Here is a 14833-nt window from a genome sequence, read left to right as displayed (position 1 = left end):
CTGTGATGCAGCCTGTATGGAGCTAATTAGTCAACTGCAGTAAAGCACGTGTGCGCTACATGACTGTATGCGGAGATGAGTGGAGAATTTGCAGACATGCTGCAAAAACTCACCCATGATGCTTATCAAATTCAGAGGAGTCACAGGTAGTTTTATATAAAACAAATTAATTACACTTTTGCAGACCTTTGAAGAGATGCACGTTTTTTCTGTTTTGTTTTTTAAGGCTTATATCTTAGAACTTGGAAAAAGCCTGAACAAAACATTTTGAGGAAAAGGTGTGTGTAATATGGAAGATGTTAATGCTGTTTGCTGCAGTGCTCTGGGGAGTATGCCCAGGAAAAAAAGATAGAACACTCCTTATTCTTGGCCCAAACACTTTTATTATCTGAATCAAAAGGTAAAGCAATCCAGTATTTGCACTCTCAACAGTTTGCTGAATAGAATGCACTGACCTTTAGTAGATTTTGTGTGGAACTCACTCAGTAGATTCAGTAGCTGCCTGGTGTCAGAAAAGTCTTGCATGTGCATTATGCTCTGACCTAGCAGAAAGCATACACTGCTGCTAAATGTGGCTGATGCACAAGTTAATTGTTCATCCCAAGCCACTGTGAAGAGCAATGCAGGGAAACAGAACTTGGGAAGACTAGTGTTTCTTTTTGCAGAGGCTTTGTAGTTTGAGAGGAAAGGCCATAAGAGCACAGATCATTAGCCATTCATTTGTTCAGATGTATCTGCTAACATTTCTCTGCTCCAAGGCTGCACCTGCACCAACATGTTTCTGCTGATGCAGCTACACCAGTAGTACTGAGTATAGACAAGGTGCTTGCAGGCCACCATCATTTAAAAATATATATTATATATTACACTGTCCCTTTCTGCTCCAACCACCCTGGAGAGGTTAGAAAAAAATCCTTAAGTGTAAACAAAACCCATGAAACAATTTCATACACAATAAAACCTACACTACCCATCTCAGTTCCAGAGAGATCTCTGTTCTCCAGGATACTGGGGTCAAGTCTTGATGTTTCTATCACCACTCTGCACAATATCCAGAGTACTATGGCACTTCCCCAGGACAGAGGAACCCCTTGTGAAACAGCAGCAAGTTAGTGTTTCATGGCCCTATATTTCATAAGGCTCTTGCAGAATTAAGGTGAATATCTACCAGCTCAGCATAAATATTACCCACTCACTCCAACCACGATCAAAAAACCCCCAAACTTGGGTTTTATTCACTTTCCAAAAAAAACACTGTTTGCCCCAGTTAAACCAAATTTTGCAAGGCTACACCAAATTCATGTTCAGCCCACAGAAGCTTGCCTTCAGCTGCATCTCAGAAACCAGGGCTTTGGTTACACCCAAGTAAAATAACATGCCATTGCTGCAGGTCTGAGGGCAGTGCAAAGCTGCAGCCATTTTGGAAGCCCCTCCTACACCTCATTCCAAGTAAAATGAATGATCTGAAGAGAGAAAGTAGTCACTTCATAGTTCTTTGGTACAGACATTGGCCACAACAATCTACCGGCACATTTCACACCACACGCACATGGCACATTTTCAGTTGAAAAAGTGTTTGCAATTTCTTTTTGTTGTGTAAACAAGAGGAAATGCTTCCAAAGACCTGCTTGCCCGCTGCCTGCCCCAAGCTGCTGTTGCCATTTTAGAACACACGATATGCAGAATTCATTTTTATCCTCTGAAAAAGTCCAACGGGAAAAACCACAGCTATCGCTTCCGTTCTCCCTTCTGTGTCCTTTTCTTTTCCTTCTCTTTCCGTTCCTGCTTGGCTAGCTTGTCCTTTTCTCGCTGGAGCCTGTCTTGCTCTTTCTTCTTCTGGCACTCATCTCGCAGAAGCTCTCTCTCCAGCTTCCTTGCGTTCATGACATCCTCCATGTTTGTGTTCCGAAACAAAGCTGGATGTAAGTTAAGGAGGACAAAGGATGCAGTCTGCCAGGGGCATGCTGATTTCTTACTTCCTAAAATGAGTGTTAGGTGTGTGTTAACTGTAGCAGTAACAACCTAAGACCATAGACATTGCCCAATGAAGCGGATCAGCTGTGCTGAGATGTGTCCCAGCACAGTTGATGCACTTCACTGGGTGAAACAGATGTCACCTGTGTTCCCACATGGTTGGGTCCTTTCTGGTCCCAGAAGCCTGATCCTATGGGACAACACTTGGTGCACACCTCTGCAAGTGGAGACCCCCAGCTTTTCCTCCCTGCAGAGGCATGCCAGGGGATTTCAACTTGAGGCATACCTCTAAAAACAGGGAAAGCTGAACACGGGCTCCCAAGGCTTCAGGGCCCTGATCCTGTGCAGCCCAGAAACCCCCCCATGTCCCCTGAAGCAGACTGTACTACATCCCGGTCCCATCTAGTCCTGCTCCTAGCAGAAAGGTACAGCCCCTTGTTTACTGGCCAGAGAAGCAGATATGAGCCCAGCTTAATCAGGTAAGGAGCTGGCACATTGTGGTAAAGGGAGCAGAGATAGACCAGACACAACAGTGAGGGGAGGGGAGGAAGCAACCCCAGCATGACCAGAGAAGTAGGAGACAGTCCTTCCTAGGGCATCTCACAACTTATGCATATCCAGGCCCAACCCCACTAGCCCCCTCAACCTCTGGTGGTCTGGTACAGCAAGTGGCAGGAGAAAAGCAAGTTGGGGTAGAGGGGGATAGGAGAAGACTAGGGACCAGGAAGGGCATTGTGGCTCCTTAAGTGGCTAGCAGGGGTTTGTGACCCACAGCAGGCATGCCTCTTGAGATGTCCTGGGACATGTGTCTATACTGCCCTTCACAGAAAGACTCAGGACACTGCCTTGAGAGTAGCCTGAACACAGGACAGCTTTGCAGAGCTCTCCCTAGTGCAGTCCCAGAGGTGCACAAATCGCCTGCAAAATGCAGAGACAAATCCCAGCAAGTTTTAGGTAAATTCTCCACAAATTTCAGGTTAAATTTATGGTTACAGCTTCCACCTGCCCCAGTATCTGAGTTGGATCTCCAGCTGTGGCACAGCTACCTGGAATTTGATAACATGGATAGCACCATTAGAGCTGTAATTCCATTTGTCCCTCCACACAGCCAGTTGTACGAATCTCCTCTTTCCTTTCTGAGACCCTGGGGAAGACACTCAGGATTGTTTAGAGTTGGCCCAAACCTATTCACAGAAAGCAGAGGATGTACCTGTACCTTCAACAGAAGGCATCAGGATAATGCAGGAGACTAATGAAAAATACTACACACGAAGTTTAAAAGCAGTAGCAAAAGCCAGTACAGGGAGGGGGAAAATGGAATTTCAGGCAGAACTCATCTCTTGACAGATAAGCAAGCTAAGGTTTTAAAAGGATACATTTGTCTGACCCAATGGGCAATGCTGCAGCGATGGAGCCATTCTGTTCATCCTCTCCAGTGCAAGAGTTAAGGAAATGTGGAGGCTATTAACAAAACTTTGTTCCACTAGTCGCTCCTCCTATAATCTAAAAATACATCCAATACTCGCACCCAGGGGAGGGGCCAGAAATTGATCAAGAGATTTGCTCAAGGTCACCCAGAGCAAGGAATGCATATTCAGAATCCCATTCCCTGTTACCTGCTCAGTTTCCCAGGCAAGAGCTTCCTTCTTTTAACTACCCAACATTGATGAAGAGCCTGTCCTCCAACAATGTAAAGAGGGAACTGCAAACCTGCCCCATGTAAACACTAATAAGACCGGTGTAAGGGATTTTCCTCCAGAAAGTTGTTGCATACCATACTTCAGCTATTACCAATGCCTTGGTGGTAGGCTACTGCGGCCAGCATATTCTGTTGCCTGGAACTGCTTCCAAGGACAGATCCCACAAGCTGTCTCTGCCTATGGCCTAGTCTGCGTTGCTGATGGGTCCTGAAGTTTGAGGGGGGCAAGGCAGTGCTAAAAGAGAGGCAGCAGCTGGCAGTCCACAGCCAGACTCCTTTTGGAGAGTGCTAGATCACTGCAGAGTAGGGACAGATTTCTGCCCATTGTCAGGAATGCAGCACTGGAAAGCTGGCTAGGTGCAATATAGAGATGGATTTATTTGTTCTTAAAGCACATCCCTTCAAAGTACTAGGTACCAACTGCTGCCAGAGGCAAGATACCAGAGGTAATGGGCCGACAGTCTGGAAACAGGATGTTGGACTGAAAGAACCAGTGAGCGAAACAAGTCTGACAGTTTTCTAACAGCCTCCCATATCCAGTAGTTTGGAGCCATCCCTGCCTTGACTTTGCTTACTGGGGAAGCTTGGCAGTAACAGGGACTGTGCCTCGGGGTGCAACTACTGCCAAGCTAACTATAAACAAAAAAGGTGAGCTGCATGGCCCCAGAGCATGAACTAAAATGCAAAAGGGCAAGAAAGCCTTGGGAGAGATATAAGTTATTGCCCACAAAGCAACCCACAAAGCAACCTGAGTAGAGTGCTTGCTATAGGAAAAGGATATTCTTCCTCATCTGTTACATTGGCATACTGAGCTAGGAGGGCAGCTTTCCTCTGTTTTTCTTCCTGGGAAACTTCCTTTGGCTTCACCACAATCTGGGCCTGCTTTTCAATCATACTGGCAATTGCCTGGATCTCATCTGGCAAGGAAAGAAATCAGGACATTAATGAGAGCCTCTACGACAGCTAGGAGCTTGCAGTTCTCGCCTATCTAGACAGATGTGATAGGCCTTTGTTCAAGAGACACTGGCTTGTATGTCCACAAAATCTTTAAGGAAGCTTCACTGTAACTGCATGTATATCAAAACTGATATGCAGCCACCTCAGGGGATGAATATGCCAGTAGCACCTGACTAAGGGATTAAAAAGAAAGGAGTTTTGCCAAAAAACCCTCCCTCATACTCTCCTTCCTTGGACCTCTGGCATTTACCTAGGGCAAAGGGTTCAGCTGTTACCAAAGCTGTAACATAGAGTGAGGGGTGCAGAATACTAGGCATCTTGTTCAGAAGAACTAGGAGCAGTGCTGTTCCCCTCCCTCCCATATCAAACCTGTAACCTGAAGGAGTTTATATTATTGCAGAGCTATTACTTAGTGTTGAAGCCACTGGCTGCTGGAGGGGGTCAATTTGATCCTCACTACAGCAGTTTAACCTGCCATCTTTGATTTGTAAGAAGGCATTTCCGCTTTCTGTACATGTGAAAGATCATATAGCATTTTTCCATGCAATAAGAGGCGAGGTCTCTGTCCCTGTGCTGAAGCAAGTATTTTCCTTATTCCATAACAGCACTGATTTTAGCCTCAGGGAAGGAACACAGCTCATGGGACTACTAACATAGTAGAAGGCAATGTCAGGCTCTCTCACATAAGGTATGGGTGCATTCAGCATAAATAAAGCCTATGGCAAAGATAAAGGGACTCCCATTTCTCTACCATATTTGCTTACATACCATATATTCCCAAATAATACATTCACCTTGTTTTGGGAAGGGGAAAAAAATAATTTTCCAGAATCCACAGGCTCAACATGGCAGTGTTGGCCTTAGGCAGGCGGGGCAGGGCTTACTCCTCAGCATCACTCAATATTTGACTGTAGTTTTCAAAATACAGTTCTAGTACTCATTGGCCATAATAGAGTTAAAACTATAGCCTTGAAGGGTGCACTTTTTCCCTTCTGTCAAAGAAGAGAAGCACAACCTAGAGCAGCCGTCACATGCTTAAATTTCTTTGCAGAAAATCAACTTTCCTATTTAAGATGCATCCCAATTTTGGAAGGCTAATTTAAAAAAAAAAAGCATGTATGGTATGTGAGTAAATACAGTAATAACTAGGGGTGCATCAACAGAGATTTTTTGGGCCAATACCGACGGCTGATTTTTAAGGAGCCATGTTGACCAATGCTGATCAGATTCTGATATGCAGCCAGGCAGCTTGGAGACCAGTGTTGTGCTGGTAAGTCGGGATGTGGGGGACTGATCAAGGGCCCCGTGGTGAGGGAGGGAGTGGGGCTGGGACAGGCGCTGCTCAGCTGGGGTGGCGTGTGCGATGGAGCCGCAAGTACCTCATCCGCAGGGTGTGGGGGGCAGCCTGCATGCATCCTCAGGGAGGCATGGGGGACAGATCTGCACACAGGGTGGGGTAGGCTGCTGCTACAGGATGGGGCAGTCCCAGGCTCTTCTTGGCAGGAGCTGAGCCAGGCTGTGCTCAGGGTGGGCAGTGGTGGTGCTGGGAGAGGAGCTTTGGGGTGGGCTATGGCCACCCCAAAATTCACCACAGCCCCCCTCCCAGCACCACTGCCTGCCCCAAACACAGCCCTGCTCAACCCCCAGCCGGGAAGAGCCCGGCACGGCCCCAGCAACAGCCTGCCTTGCCCCGTGCGCAGATCTGGAGGCACGTGCCCCCTGTGCCCCCTGCTCGGGTGCATGCAGCAGTGGGAGCTGCCCCACTCCCCCTGCACCCCCCAGACGAGTCGCTCACGGCTGTCCCGCGCCCTGCCCCAGCTGAGCAGCATCTGCCCCTGCCCCTCTCCCTCCTTCACTGCAGGGGCCTCAATCTACCTCCCTGCCCTGCCCCCCACGCCCCTTCCCCACACAACAGACTTACCAACCCAATGCTGCTCTTCGAGCTGCTGGGGTGCATTCCTGGCCGCATGCATGCTGCAGCTGCCCACATGCATGGGGCATTTATCGGTCATATCAGGCAAAAAAAAAAAAAAAAAAAGTTTCCGATACTGTCAATTTTCCCTGTATCAATCCCTATCTGATATGAGACCAATGTATCGGTGTACTTCTAGCAATATCATTCCAGTCAATGAAAATCTATTCTGCTCTAAGCCTCTCCTTAGAAGTTGTAGACAAATTTCACCAAAACGTCAGGTTTGTAAACAATCTCTTTGCCTGTTGCACAACCACCAAGTTAAATTAAGTCAGAAGTGGGCAATTATTTTGGGCGGAGGGCCGCACACTGAGTTTTGGCAAGCAATCGAGGACCATATGACAGGCAGCCAGGGGCAGATAAATATTAATTTTCTAAATTTTTTAGGGGCCCCGTGGGCCGAATAAAATGGGCTGGCAGGCCGCATCTAGTCCACGGGCCACATTTTGCCCACCCCTGGATTAAGTGAAGCTGGAGTGAGCAAACGGCAGTTTGCAAGCAGTTCACTAGGGGACAAGAGGAGGAAGAGGAAGGAGTCAGGCACCAAATCCTGCTCCTGGACCATAAGTGAGCTTGGTCTTTCTGTGTTTGGTAGGCATTCATTTGGTTGTTTTTGGGACACGAGATTTGAGCCAGAGACCTGCACGGGTCTGATTTTAAAGGTCTGCTTCCGACCCGCACCTGACATTATATGGCCGGACCTGAACCCACAACCCACATTAGCAACAAAGTTAAAAAAGCTGCTGACAGATGTGGGGGGAAATAAAATCACTGTGCTTTCCCAGAAGCAGCAGCGTGTTTGTTTAACCCAGTTCTGCAGTGTCTGTCTAGGCTGGGCACCAAAAAAGCCCCACTATGACACCCTATCTATAAAGATGCTGCAGAGCCGGGTCAAACTAATGCACTGCTACTTCCAGGAAAGCATGTGTTTTTCTTTTTAATGTCTGTCAGCAGCGTTTTTAACTTTAACAGAGTTCAGGTCAGGCCAGTTTGCGGGTAAGGAGTTGTTGCAGGTCTGGTTGTATAATGTTGGGTGTGGGTCAGAAGTGGGCCTTTAAAACCAGACCCACACAGGTCTCTGGCTCAAAGCACAAGGCCCCAAAACAACCAAATGAACACTCAAACAAAGCAGCTGCTGACAGACATGAAAAGAAAATCAAAACACAACTTTACCGAAAGCAGCGTGTCAGTGTTCAAATGGTGACACGCCCTGATCTATCTTTTGTATGATCTCCTTCGTAGCCATTCTTCCTTCTTTGTTTGATCTCATCCACAGTGCCACTTCCGGTAAAGTGCATTTTGTTTCACGTCTGTCAGCAGCCAGTGGTGAGGCTTATATTCCGACCCAAGTCTAACTCAAAAAAAAATTTTCTTCAGACCCACATCCAAACTGCCAAACAAGTAGTTCACATTCCCACCCAAACCCAACCCATTTTGCAGATCACCTGCAGGTACTGACCCAATGCAGGACACTACTTTGAGCAGTTGGTGGGTACTGCTTGCTGAGTGATTGCTTATGTGAAATAATTTGTTTAAATATAAACAAACACCACATTATTTATGCTAAAAACTCCATTTGGACAGTGAAAAATAACAATGAATCCACTATTTACACCTACCTTCAATGTCAGTTTCTTAGCATCACAATAGGATTTGCTTGTCTCAAGAATATTAGTGTTTAAACTTTTTTTTTTAAAGTGTGGAAACATTCCTAGGAGGTGTTAGGTTTCAAGAGATCTAGTTTCCATAAAATTTGGATTTAGAATTAAAATTAGATTTGGGGCCAGGTGCAAGTTAATTGTGCCCCTTTAAACCTTCTCAAGAGTCCTCTATTATCATAGCAGTTACCCCAAGCAACAGAGCCCAACATAACTGTCACGCTGTTACAAGGACTTGCAGTAACAGGACGTAAGTTTTGAGGTCACTAAAAGCTCTAACAACCCAAAAGGTAAATAGCGATCAAAATGTGATTACATCCTCTCAGGGTATACAGGTAACTTCCTTGCAGTGTGGTAGGTGCCTAGCAATCCCATCCTTTAGGGGAGGGGTAGGTAATCCCTGGCACGGGTGCCAGAGTGTGACATGTGAAGGCATTCTGCTTGGGACGTGTGCCCTGGGGCAGACTGAGGGGAAGGGGCCAGGGCTATGCCGCCACAAGGATCAGGCCCCTTGCAGCTCCCCTGCCATCCACCTCTGGCATGCCAACATCTTACAAGTTGAGGTAACGGGTGTTTTGGGGACTCTGCCCAAAAATGCTGCCAACTCTGCTCTAGGGGTTTTACCGATTGCCTGAAGGAACCGGAAAGTTCCACACACATCCCCGTCTTCTTCAGACCACTCGCTAGAGCCAGCAGTTGGGGAAATAGCAGAATGTTTTGACTGCGGTGCACTGCTATTGCTGCCATTATTTTGAAAGCTTACAGGGTTCTGGCTAGAGGGTCTTGGTTTTCCACTCAGGATCACAGTGACTGCCAAATTTAGGATCAGGAAGGAATTGTCCCCTTAAGTCAGATTAGCAAGGGGGGGATTGCCTTCCTCTAAGTCTAAGGAGAGGATATGTATGCTATAGAATCTTCTGAGCATCTATTAAAACCAAGCTTCTTTCCTGTCATTCCAGTGGCAGGGCACTGGCCATTTCCTCATTTTCCCCACTTTTATCTACAGCATAATATAGGGCATCCCTTGTTTCATGCCTTGCAGTTGGGAGTGAGGGTTTGAAGGGGTGCTTTTGGGGGATTCCTTGCAAGGGATTGCCTGAAAACAAAGCACTGGACTCTAGGCCCAGGAGCCCATTCCAGCAACACAGCCCTATTACAAGCTTAAGTGTAGACCAAGACTTAATTTTTTTGTGAGGAGAGACTTCTTTTTCTGTCAGAAGTCATGAACTCCCCAAGGATTATGAATTCTCATACGAGCTGTGCACTAGTGAAAGAGGACCAGAAGCAAAACTGACCAACTGGGGCTCATGTTTCAAGATAAGTTGTAAATAAGGAGCTGCATAGGTGAAAAACAGTCTGTGAAAGTTAACAATTGTAGGGTTTTCCCAAGAGTATTTACTTTTGTTAAAACACACAATTTCAATCTTAACAGTGTTCTTAAGTTGCAGATAGTATTTGGCCATGGGCATGCGCCCCCCCCCCCCAAAAAAAAAAAAAAATCAGTTCTACCTTCTTTTTTCTCTTTGGCTTCAACCATCTGAGATTCAGACCATTTCTTGACTATTTCCCTGCAAGCATCTTGTAATAGGTCTTCTTCCTAGCATGGAAAGAGAGAATTCAGTTTTAAAAAAGGTACATCTGCCTTAGAATCAGCAACACTCAAAATATGGAAAATGCCAACCCCAAATAATCTGAATGCAAAGAGTCAAGCCTGAAAAATGTAGCTTGTGAAGGGAGACCTCTCATTAAGCATGTGCTTAAGTCGCTTACTGAGTTGAAACCCAAGTATGTCTATCTGAACTATGTAGGAGAGACCAAACAACAACTGTGCACAAGAATGAACGCACACCGGAAATCCATCAAAGACAGAAACACCCAATTACCGGTGGGGGCACATTTCTCACAGGAGGGCCACTCTCTCTCCAATCTCTCAGTCCTGATCCTCAAGGGAAACTTACATAACACTTCCCAGAGAGGAGCCTATGAGCTCCATTTCATCAACCTCCTGGATACTAGAGATCATGGACTAAACATAGACATTGGATTTTTGATACATTATAATCTGCCTGGCAACTGACTCCCCAGCCCAGCCCCTGGCTTCTTTACTTTTCATTCCATCCAGGAAGAGCACACGCCAACTGCTAAAACTTCCTTAGTCTGACGAAGGGTTTTTGAACTCAAAAGCTTGCTTAATAACTATGCTCCAACTATTTGGGTTGGTCTAATAAAAGATATCAAATTCACCCAAGGAACCTTGTTTATCTGAACTACACACTTTCAAAAAAAAAGTTTAAAATCCCTTTAGCCAGTTCACCTTCCTCACTTTCAGGCAGTGTTATTCACCTGATCCCTACACAAGTGTCACTAGAGATTATGAAACAGCCCCTCAGTGGCTTTGCAGCATTGTGGGAGATTGTGTGTGTACTTTTCTCATCTTAGTGTGAAACAGAGATGACTTGTTACAGCTGAACCTCTGGGACAGCCAACCTCTACTCTAGTCCAAACAGTGCTGAAGAAAGACATCCTGATATATTGGTTCTAGTCACCTACTGCCCAAGTGTCAACCTTTCCATTCATAAGCAAGATCATACACAAGTAGCCAAATATACAAGTTCATCTAACTAAAGGTAATATTCTAGACCCAAAACAAGCTGGATTCAGACCAATAAATTGAACTGAAACTGCACTGGTAGCACTGATAGACTGTCTCCTCCTGTCAGTGGACAGGATGGGACAGATGTCATATCTCATCCTCTTTAACTGTTCTGCAATATTCAAGACTGTTAACCATGAGACACTGCTGTCCTGAGTGAAAGAGAGAGCAAGGGTCCCAAGAATACACTACAATGATTTGAACCCTTCTGGTAGCATTAGGCAAGGGAGAAGGACACACCACTTTACCTCTCATCTTGGAGTCTCAGGCCCATTCAACATTCACTTGCAAGCATCTGTTTAAATGATAGGACTCAAGGGCCAATAAATCACAGTATCTTAGTTCTCTCATTCACCATATATGACCACACTGCCTCTAAACTGACCCAAAACCTGAATGAGGAACAGCCAAGGGAAACTGACCCCAGGCAAGGTAGAGACAATGCTGGTGGCAGAAGAACATATACTGACAACCCTGCAGTCATGGTAGAGTCTCTTTCAATTCAAAGTGCACATGCACAATTGGTCATTTATTTTGGAAGTACCTTTGGACTTCTCACTGACATGAAGATCTCCCATAGCAGCATGTGTCACTATGCTCTCCAGTTGGCTAGGAAATATTTATTCTGGTGGACAATGATCTGGCTTTGTTACACAAACCTTTGTTATTTCTCAGTCAACCTGCATAAATTCAGCCCTTAGGAAATTCCAACTAGGACAGGCAGCTAACACATCTTCTCAGCACAGGGGACAGGCTTGGCAGACCTGTCTCCCACTCTCTACCCATCTTTTTGCAGTACTTATCTTCAAAGTTCTCCATGACCTGGGCTCAAGGTACCGAAAAGACCACCTTAAAGTACTTGGGTGGAAATCTTAACTAGACACAGAAGAGAACAGAAACATTTAACCACTTCTGCTACCTGGCTATGCAGATACATGTAGGATCCCAAAAGCCTTCCAGGTTATGAATCTGTGTAACAGAAGCCCTCTGGCTGAGGGCTAATATAAATTTCCCACTATTTTCTAATTCTCCTCCCAAGCTTCAGTCTCATCTGTCAACTTCTTGTCATCACAATGCCAGTGGACACTCAGAAAGGTCGGCAACTATTCTAATACACCTAATGAAACTAAGAGGTATAGTAGTAAGTTTCACCAACATACTGGAGAGATCATAGCCTGTACCATCTCACTGTCTCTCCCTCTACAGCTTTACACAGACCTTAAACAACAAAGCACGGCAGGATGGCACACACCTTAGAGACTAACTGGTTAGAGGCATATGCTCTTGTAGATAACAGCCAGACAGTTGCCTACAAAACCTTATTATGTCTCTGAACCAGTTACTCTCTCAGGTGCCACCCTGCCCTGCTTATGATTCAGACCTACACAGCCAACTGTCTCTTCTTGAGCAGGATAAGCAAGGAAAGCCCTCTATCATTCCAAAAGAGCTCCCTAGGGATGGATCAGCAATTATCTAATCAACATTCAATACTGTGTCAGCAGAGAAAGAAAGATAAGCAAACAATCCAAGTTTGCTCACTGCCAACTGAACCAAGAGAAAGGAGAAATGGGAAGCAATCAGCATGAATATCACAGAAACTCAGCTAATACTGAGAACCAGCCAGCTGCCAGCACCTGCTTCTCCATGATTTTGTCCAGGGCCTCCCCCTAAAATGCAAGTCTAGGGACCAGGGAATAATTAGCAAAATAGGAAACTGTCACCAAAATTCACTGCATATTTTTCACTTAGGCCACTGACACATGAACAGGAACTGCCCCTAAAGAGAGGAAGAAAAGGAAGGGAAAGCATTGTCTTCTCAGTGTACAAACGCTTGAACAGATGTAAATCTGTTTTAACACAGGAGATGTTACCCTGGTTTCAATCCAGGGTGGCTCCTTCCTGGCATGGCTGTTCATTCCTGTGCAGCTGTCCCAAAACACTTACCTCCTACTTTTGCTTCGGAGTCCCCAGACTCGGGGAAACTCCATCAGCGTAACCATGTCCTCAGAAACCCTCTGCAGGAACAACTCACCTGTCTCATTCACTAACTGCCTTAAAGGACAGAAGCAAGGGCCTTTGGATGTTCTAATTTATTGGACCAACTGTGTCAGTGGGAGAATATTAGACAAACTTTTGGGTAAACTGCCTTTCTTCAGGGGCTGAGGTTCTGGCTGAAGTTCTGTCCAACAGCTCTTACAACTGCACAGCTGCTCCAATAAAAATGATTCCTGAAAAGAAACCAAAACCCTTGCTTCTCACTTACTCCCTGGCCCTCTCTGGATCATCAGTTACAAGAAACCTTCCAGTCCAGATACAGAGACCAGACCAGCATGCCCCTCGAATACTCAAGAGACTCGGCATACCTCAGTGCACTGGGGATCTTGACAACACATTTACCTTGTACCATGAGGAGGCCCTGCACCAAGCTACCCATTCCCTAGATTAACTTTTCTGTCCTCTGTCCCCATGGGTTTGTCTCCTCTTTGCCTCTCTTAGCCCTGCCGCCCTCCCTTCTTCATCTTTTATGTCTGAATTGCGCGCTCAGAGCCTGCATCCTTCCAGAGCAGCTGCTGACCTGAGCTCTTGCTCCCAAAAGCTTATGCATCTCCCATTCAGTTAGTCCAGCAGTGCTCAGCCAGCAGCCCAGCCGGCCCCAGGGTACACAGGGCAGAGCCCCATCTGGCCAGGTGGAGGGGGGCCGCCTGGTCCACATGGGGGGAGAAGGGACCATGACCCGTGTGCGGCCCGGCCCCGACCCACTTGGGGAGCCGGCCGCGGGAGGAAAGGGGAGGGCGGTGCTACTTGCTCGCCAAAGTGCCGCAGCCGGGCGGGCCCCGAGCCCGGGGCAAGGGGCCCCAGGCCTCGGCTGGGCTCCCGGGAGGGGCAGCGCCGGCTCCACGGGGCAGCAGCGCAGCCTGGGCGGGTCGCGGGGCTTTGTGACACCGCGGGCCCCCGTGACGTGCGGGCCCCGTGCCCCGGCCCGGCGGCGCTCACCAAGCAAGCGGCCAGCACCCCGCGCAGCGCGTCCAGCCGCTCCTCGTCGCTCTCCTCCTCCCGCAGCAGCCCCTCGATGTAGGCGCCGTACACGGCCCGGTCCAGCCCCAGCGCCTCCAGCCGCCCCAACAGCCACAGCCCGAAGCCGCCGCCGCCCGGCTCGTCCCCCGCGCTGGGCGCCGCCATCTTGGAGCACAGCTGCCTAGAGCCAGGCGGGCCTCGCTGGCAGAGCGCCCCTCTGCGCATGCGCGGGGAGTCCGACCCCTCCCTCCCCCGCTCGCACGCTGCGCGCTGGGCAACTGGAGCTGCTTTGGGACAAGCAACTTTCATCCGCGCGTTCTCCCCCTCCAGCAGTTCTGCCCCGCGCCCGGCTCCTCCCGGGGAAGGGCTGCCGCAGAGCCGGGGGCCCAACTCCTCGGCCTGTGGGGGCAGCAGCAGGGAAGGGCCCGGCCTTGCTCGCAGGGCGCCGGGCGGCCGCCAGGTGGCAGCAGAGGCTGCGAGCGGGGCCTGTCCCGTCGGGCGTCCCGGGGCTGCGGCTAAGGCGGGTGCGGGTTCCTCAGGGTGCCAGCCCTGGGGGAGGCGGGGCCCTGAGACCTGCTCCAGGGGCTGCTGTGCAGAGCGGGGCGGCTGGGGCTGCGCTGAGGGGAGCAGGGAGGCGAAGCCCAGGGGCAGGGAGGGGGCCGGCCACTGCGCTCTGCACGTGGAGCTGGGACAGGCCCGGCCATGGCCTTGGCATGGCACTGCTGCACGTGGCCGTATGAGCTGCCCCCTTGGCACGCACAGGGGGCAGCTCGGATCCTGGGGGCACCGCCATGGGGCAGCTCTGGCCCTGCTGGCGGCGGGTGCTCTGCTCCCAGGGCAGAGGAGACCTTGCTCCTTGTTTCCAAAGGGCCCCGTGTGGAAGGAGCTGGGCCCGGGCCTGCTCC

General features: G+C 48.5%; 1 protein-coding gene across 1 annotated transcript; it reads right to left on the bottom strand.

Annotated features, from left to right (window-relative positions):
* Window positions 1-360: 360 nt before the first annotated feature.
* Window positions 361-14135, bottom strand: CCDC43 (coiled-coil domain containing 43). The gene is made up of 5 exons (XM_006260398.3): window positions 13908-14135; window positions 9770-9857; window positions 4455-4590; window positions 3351-3409; window positions 361-1916 (listed from the first exon to the last, which is right to left on the bottom strand). Exons 1-5 carry the CDS (start codon window positions 14091-14093, stop codon window positions 1729-1731), a joined length of 657 nt encoding a protein of 218 aa, XP_006260460.1. The 5' UTR covers window positions 14094-14135; the 3' UTR covers window positions 361-1728.
* Between the last annotated feature and the right edge of the window lie 698 nt (window positions 14136-14833).

The sequence above is a fragment of the Alligator mississippiensis genome, chromosome 4, assembly GCF_030867095.1.
Source record: "Alligator mississippiensis isolate rAllMis1 chromosome 4, rAllMis1, whole genome shotgun sequence".
NCBI classification, from domain to species: domain Eukaryota; kingdom Metazoa; phylum Chordata; order Crocodylia; family Alligatoridae; genus Alligator; species Alligator mississippiensis.
The sequence above is the reverse complement of the archived record's forward strand: the minus strand, read 5'-3'. Positions and strand labels throughout refer to the sequence as shown.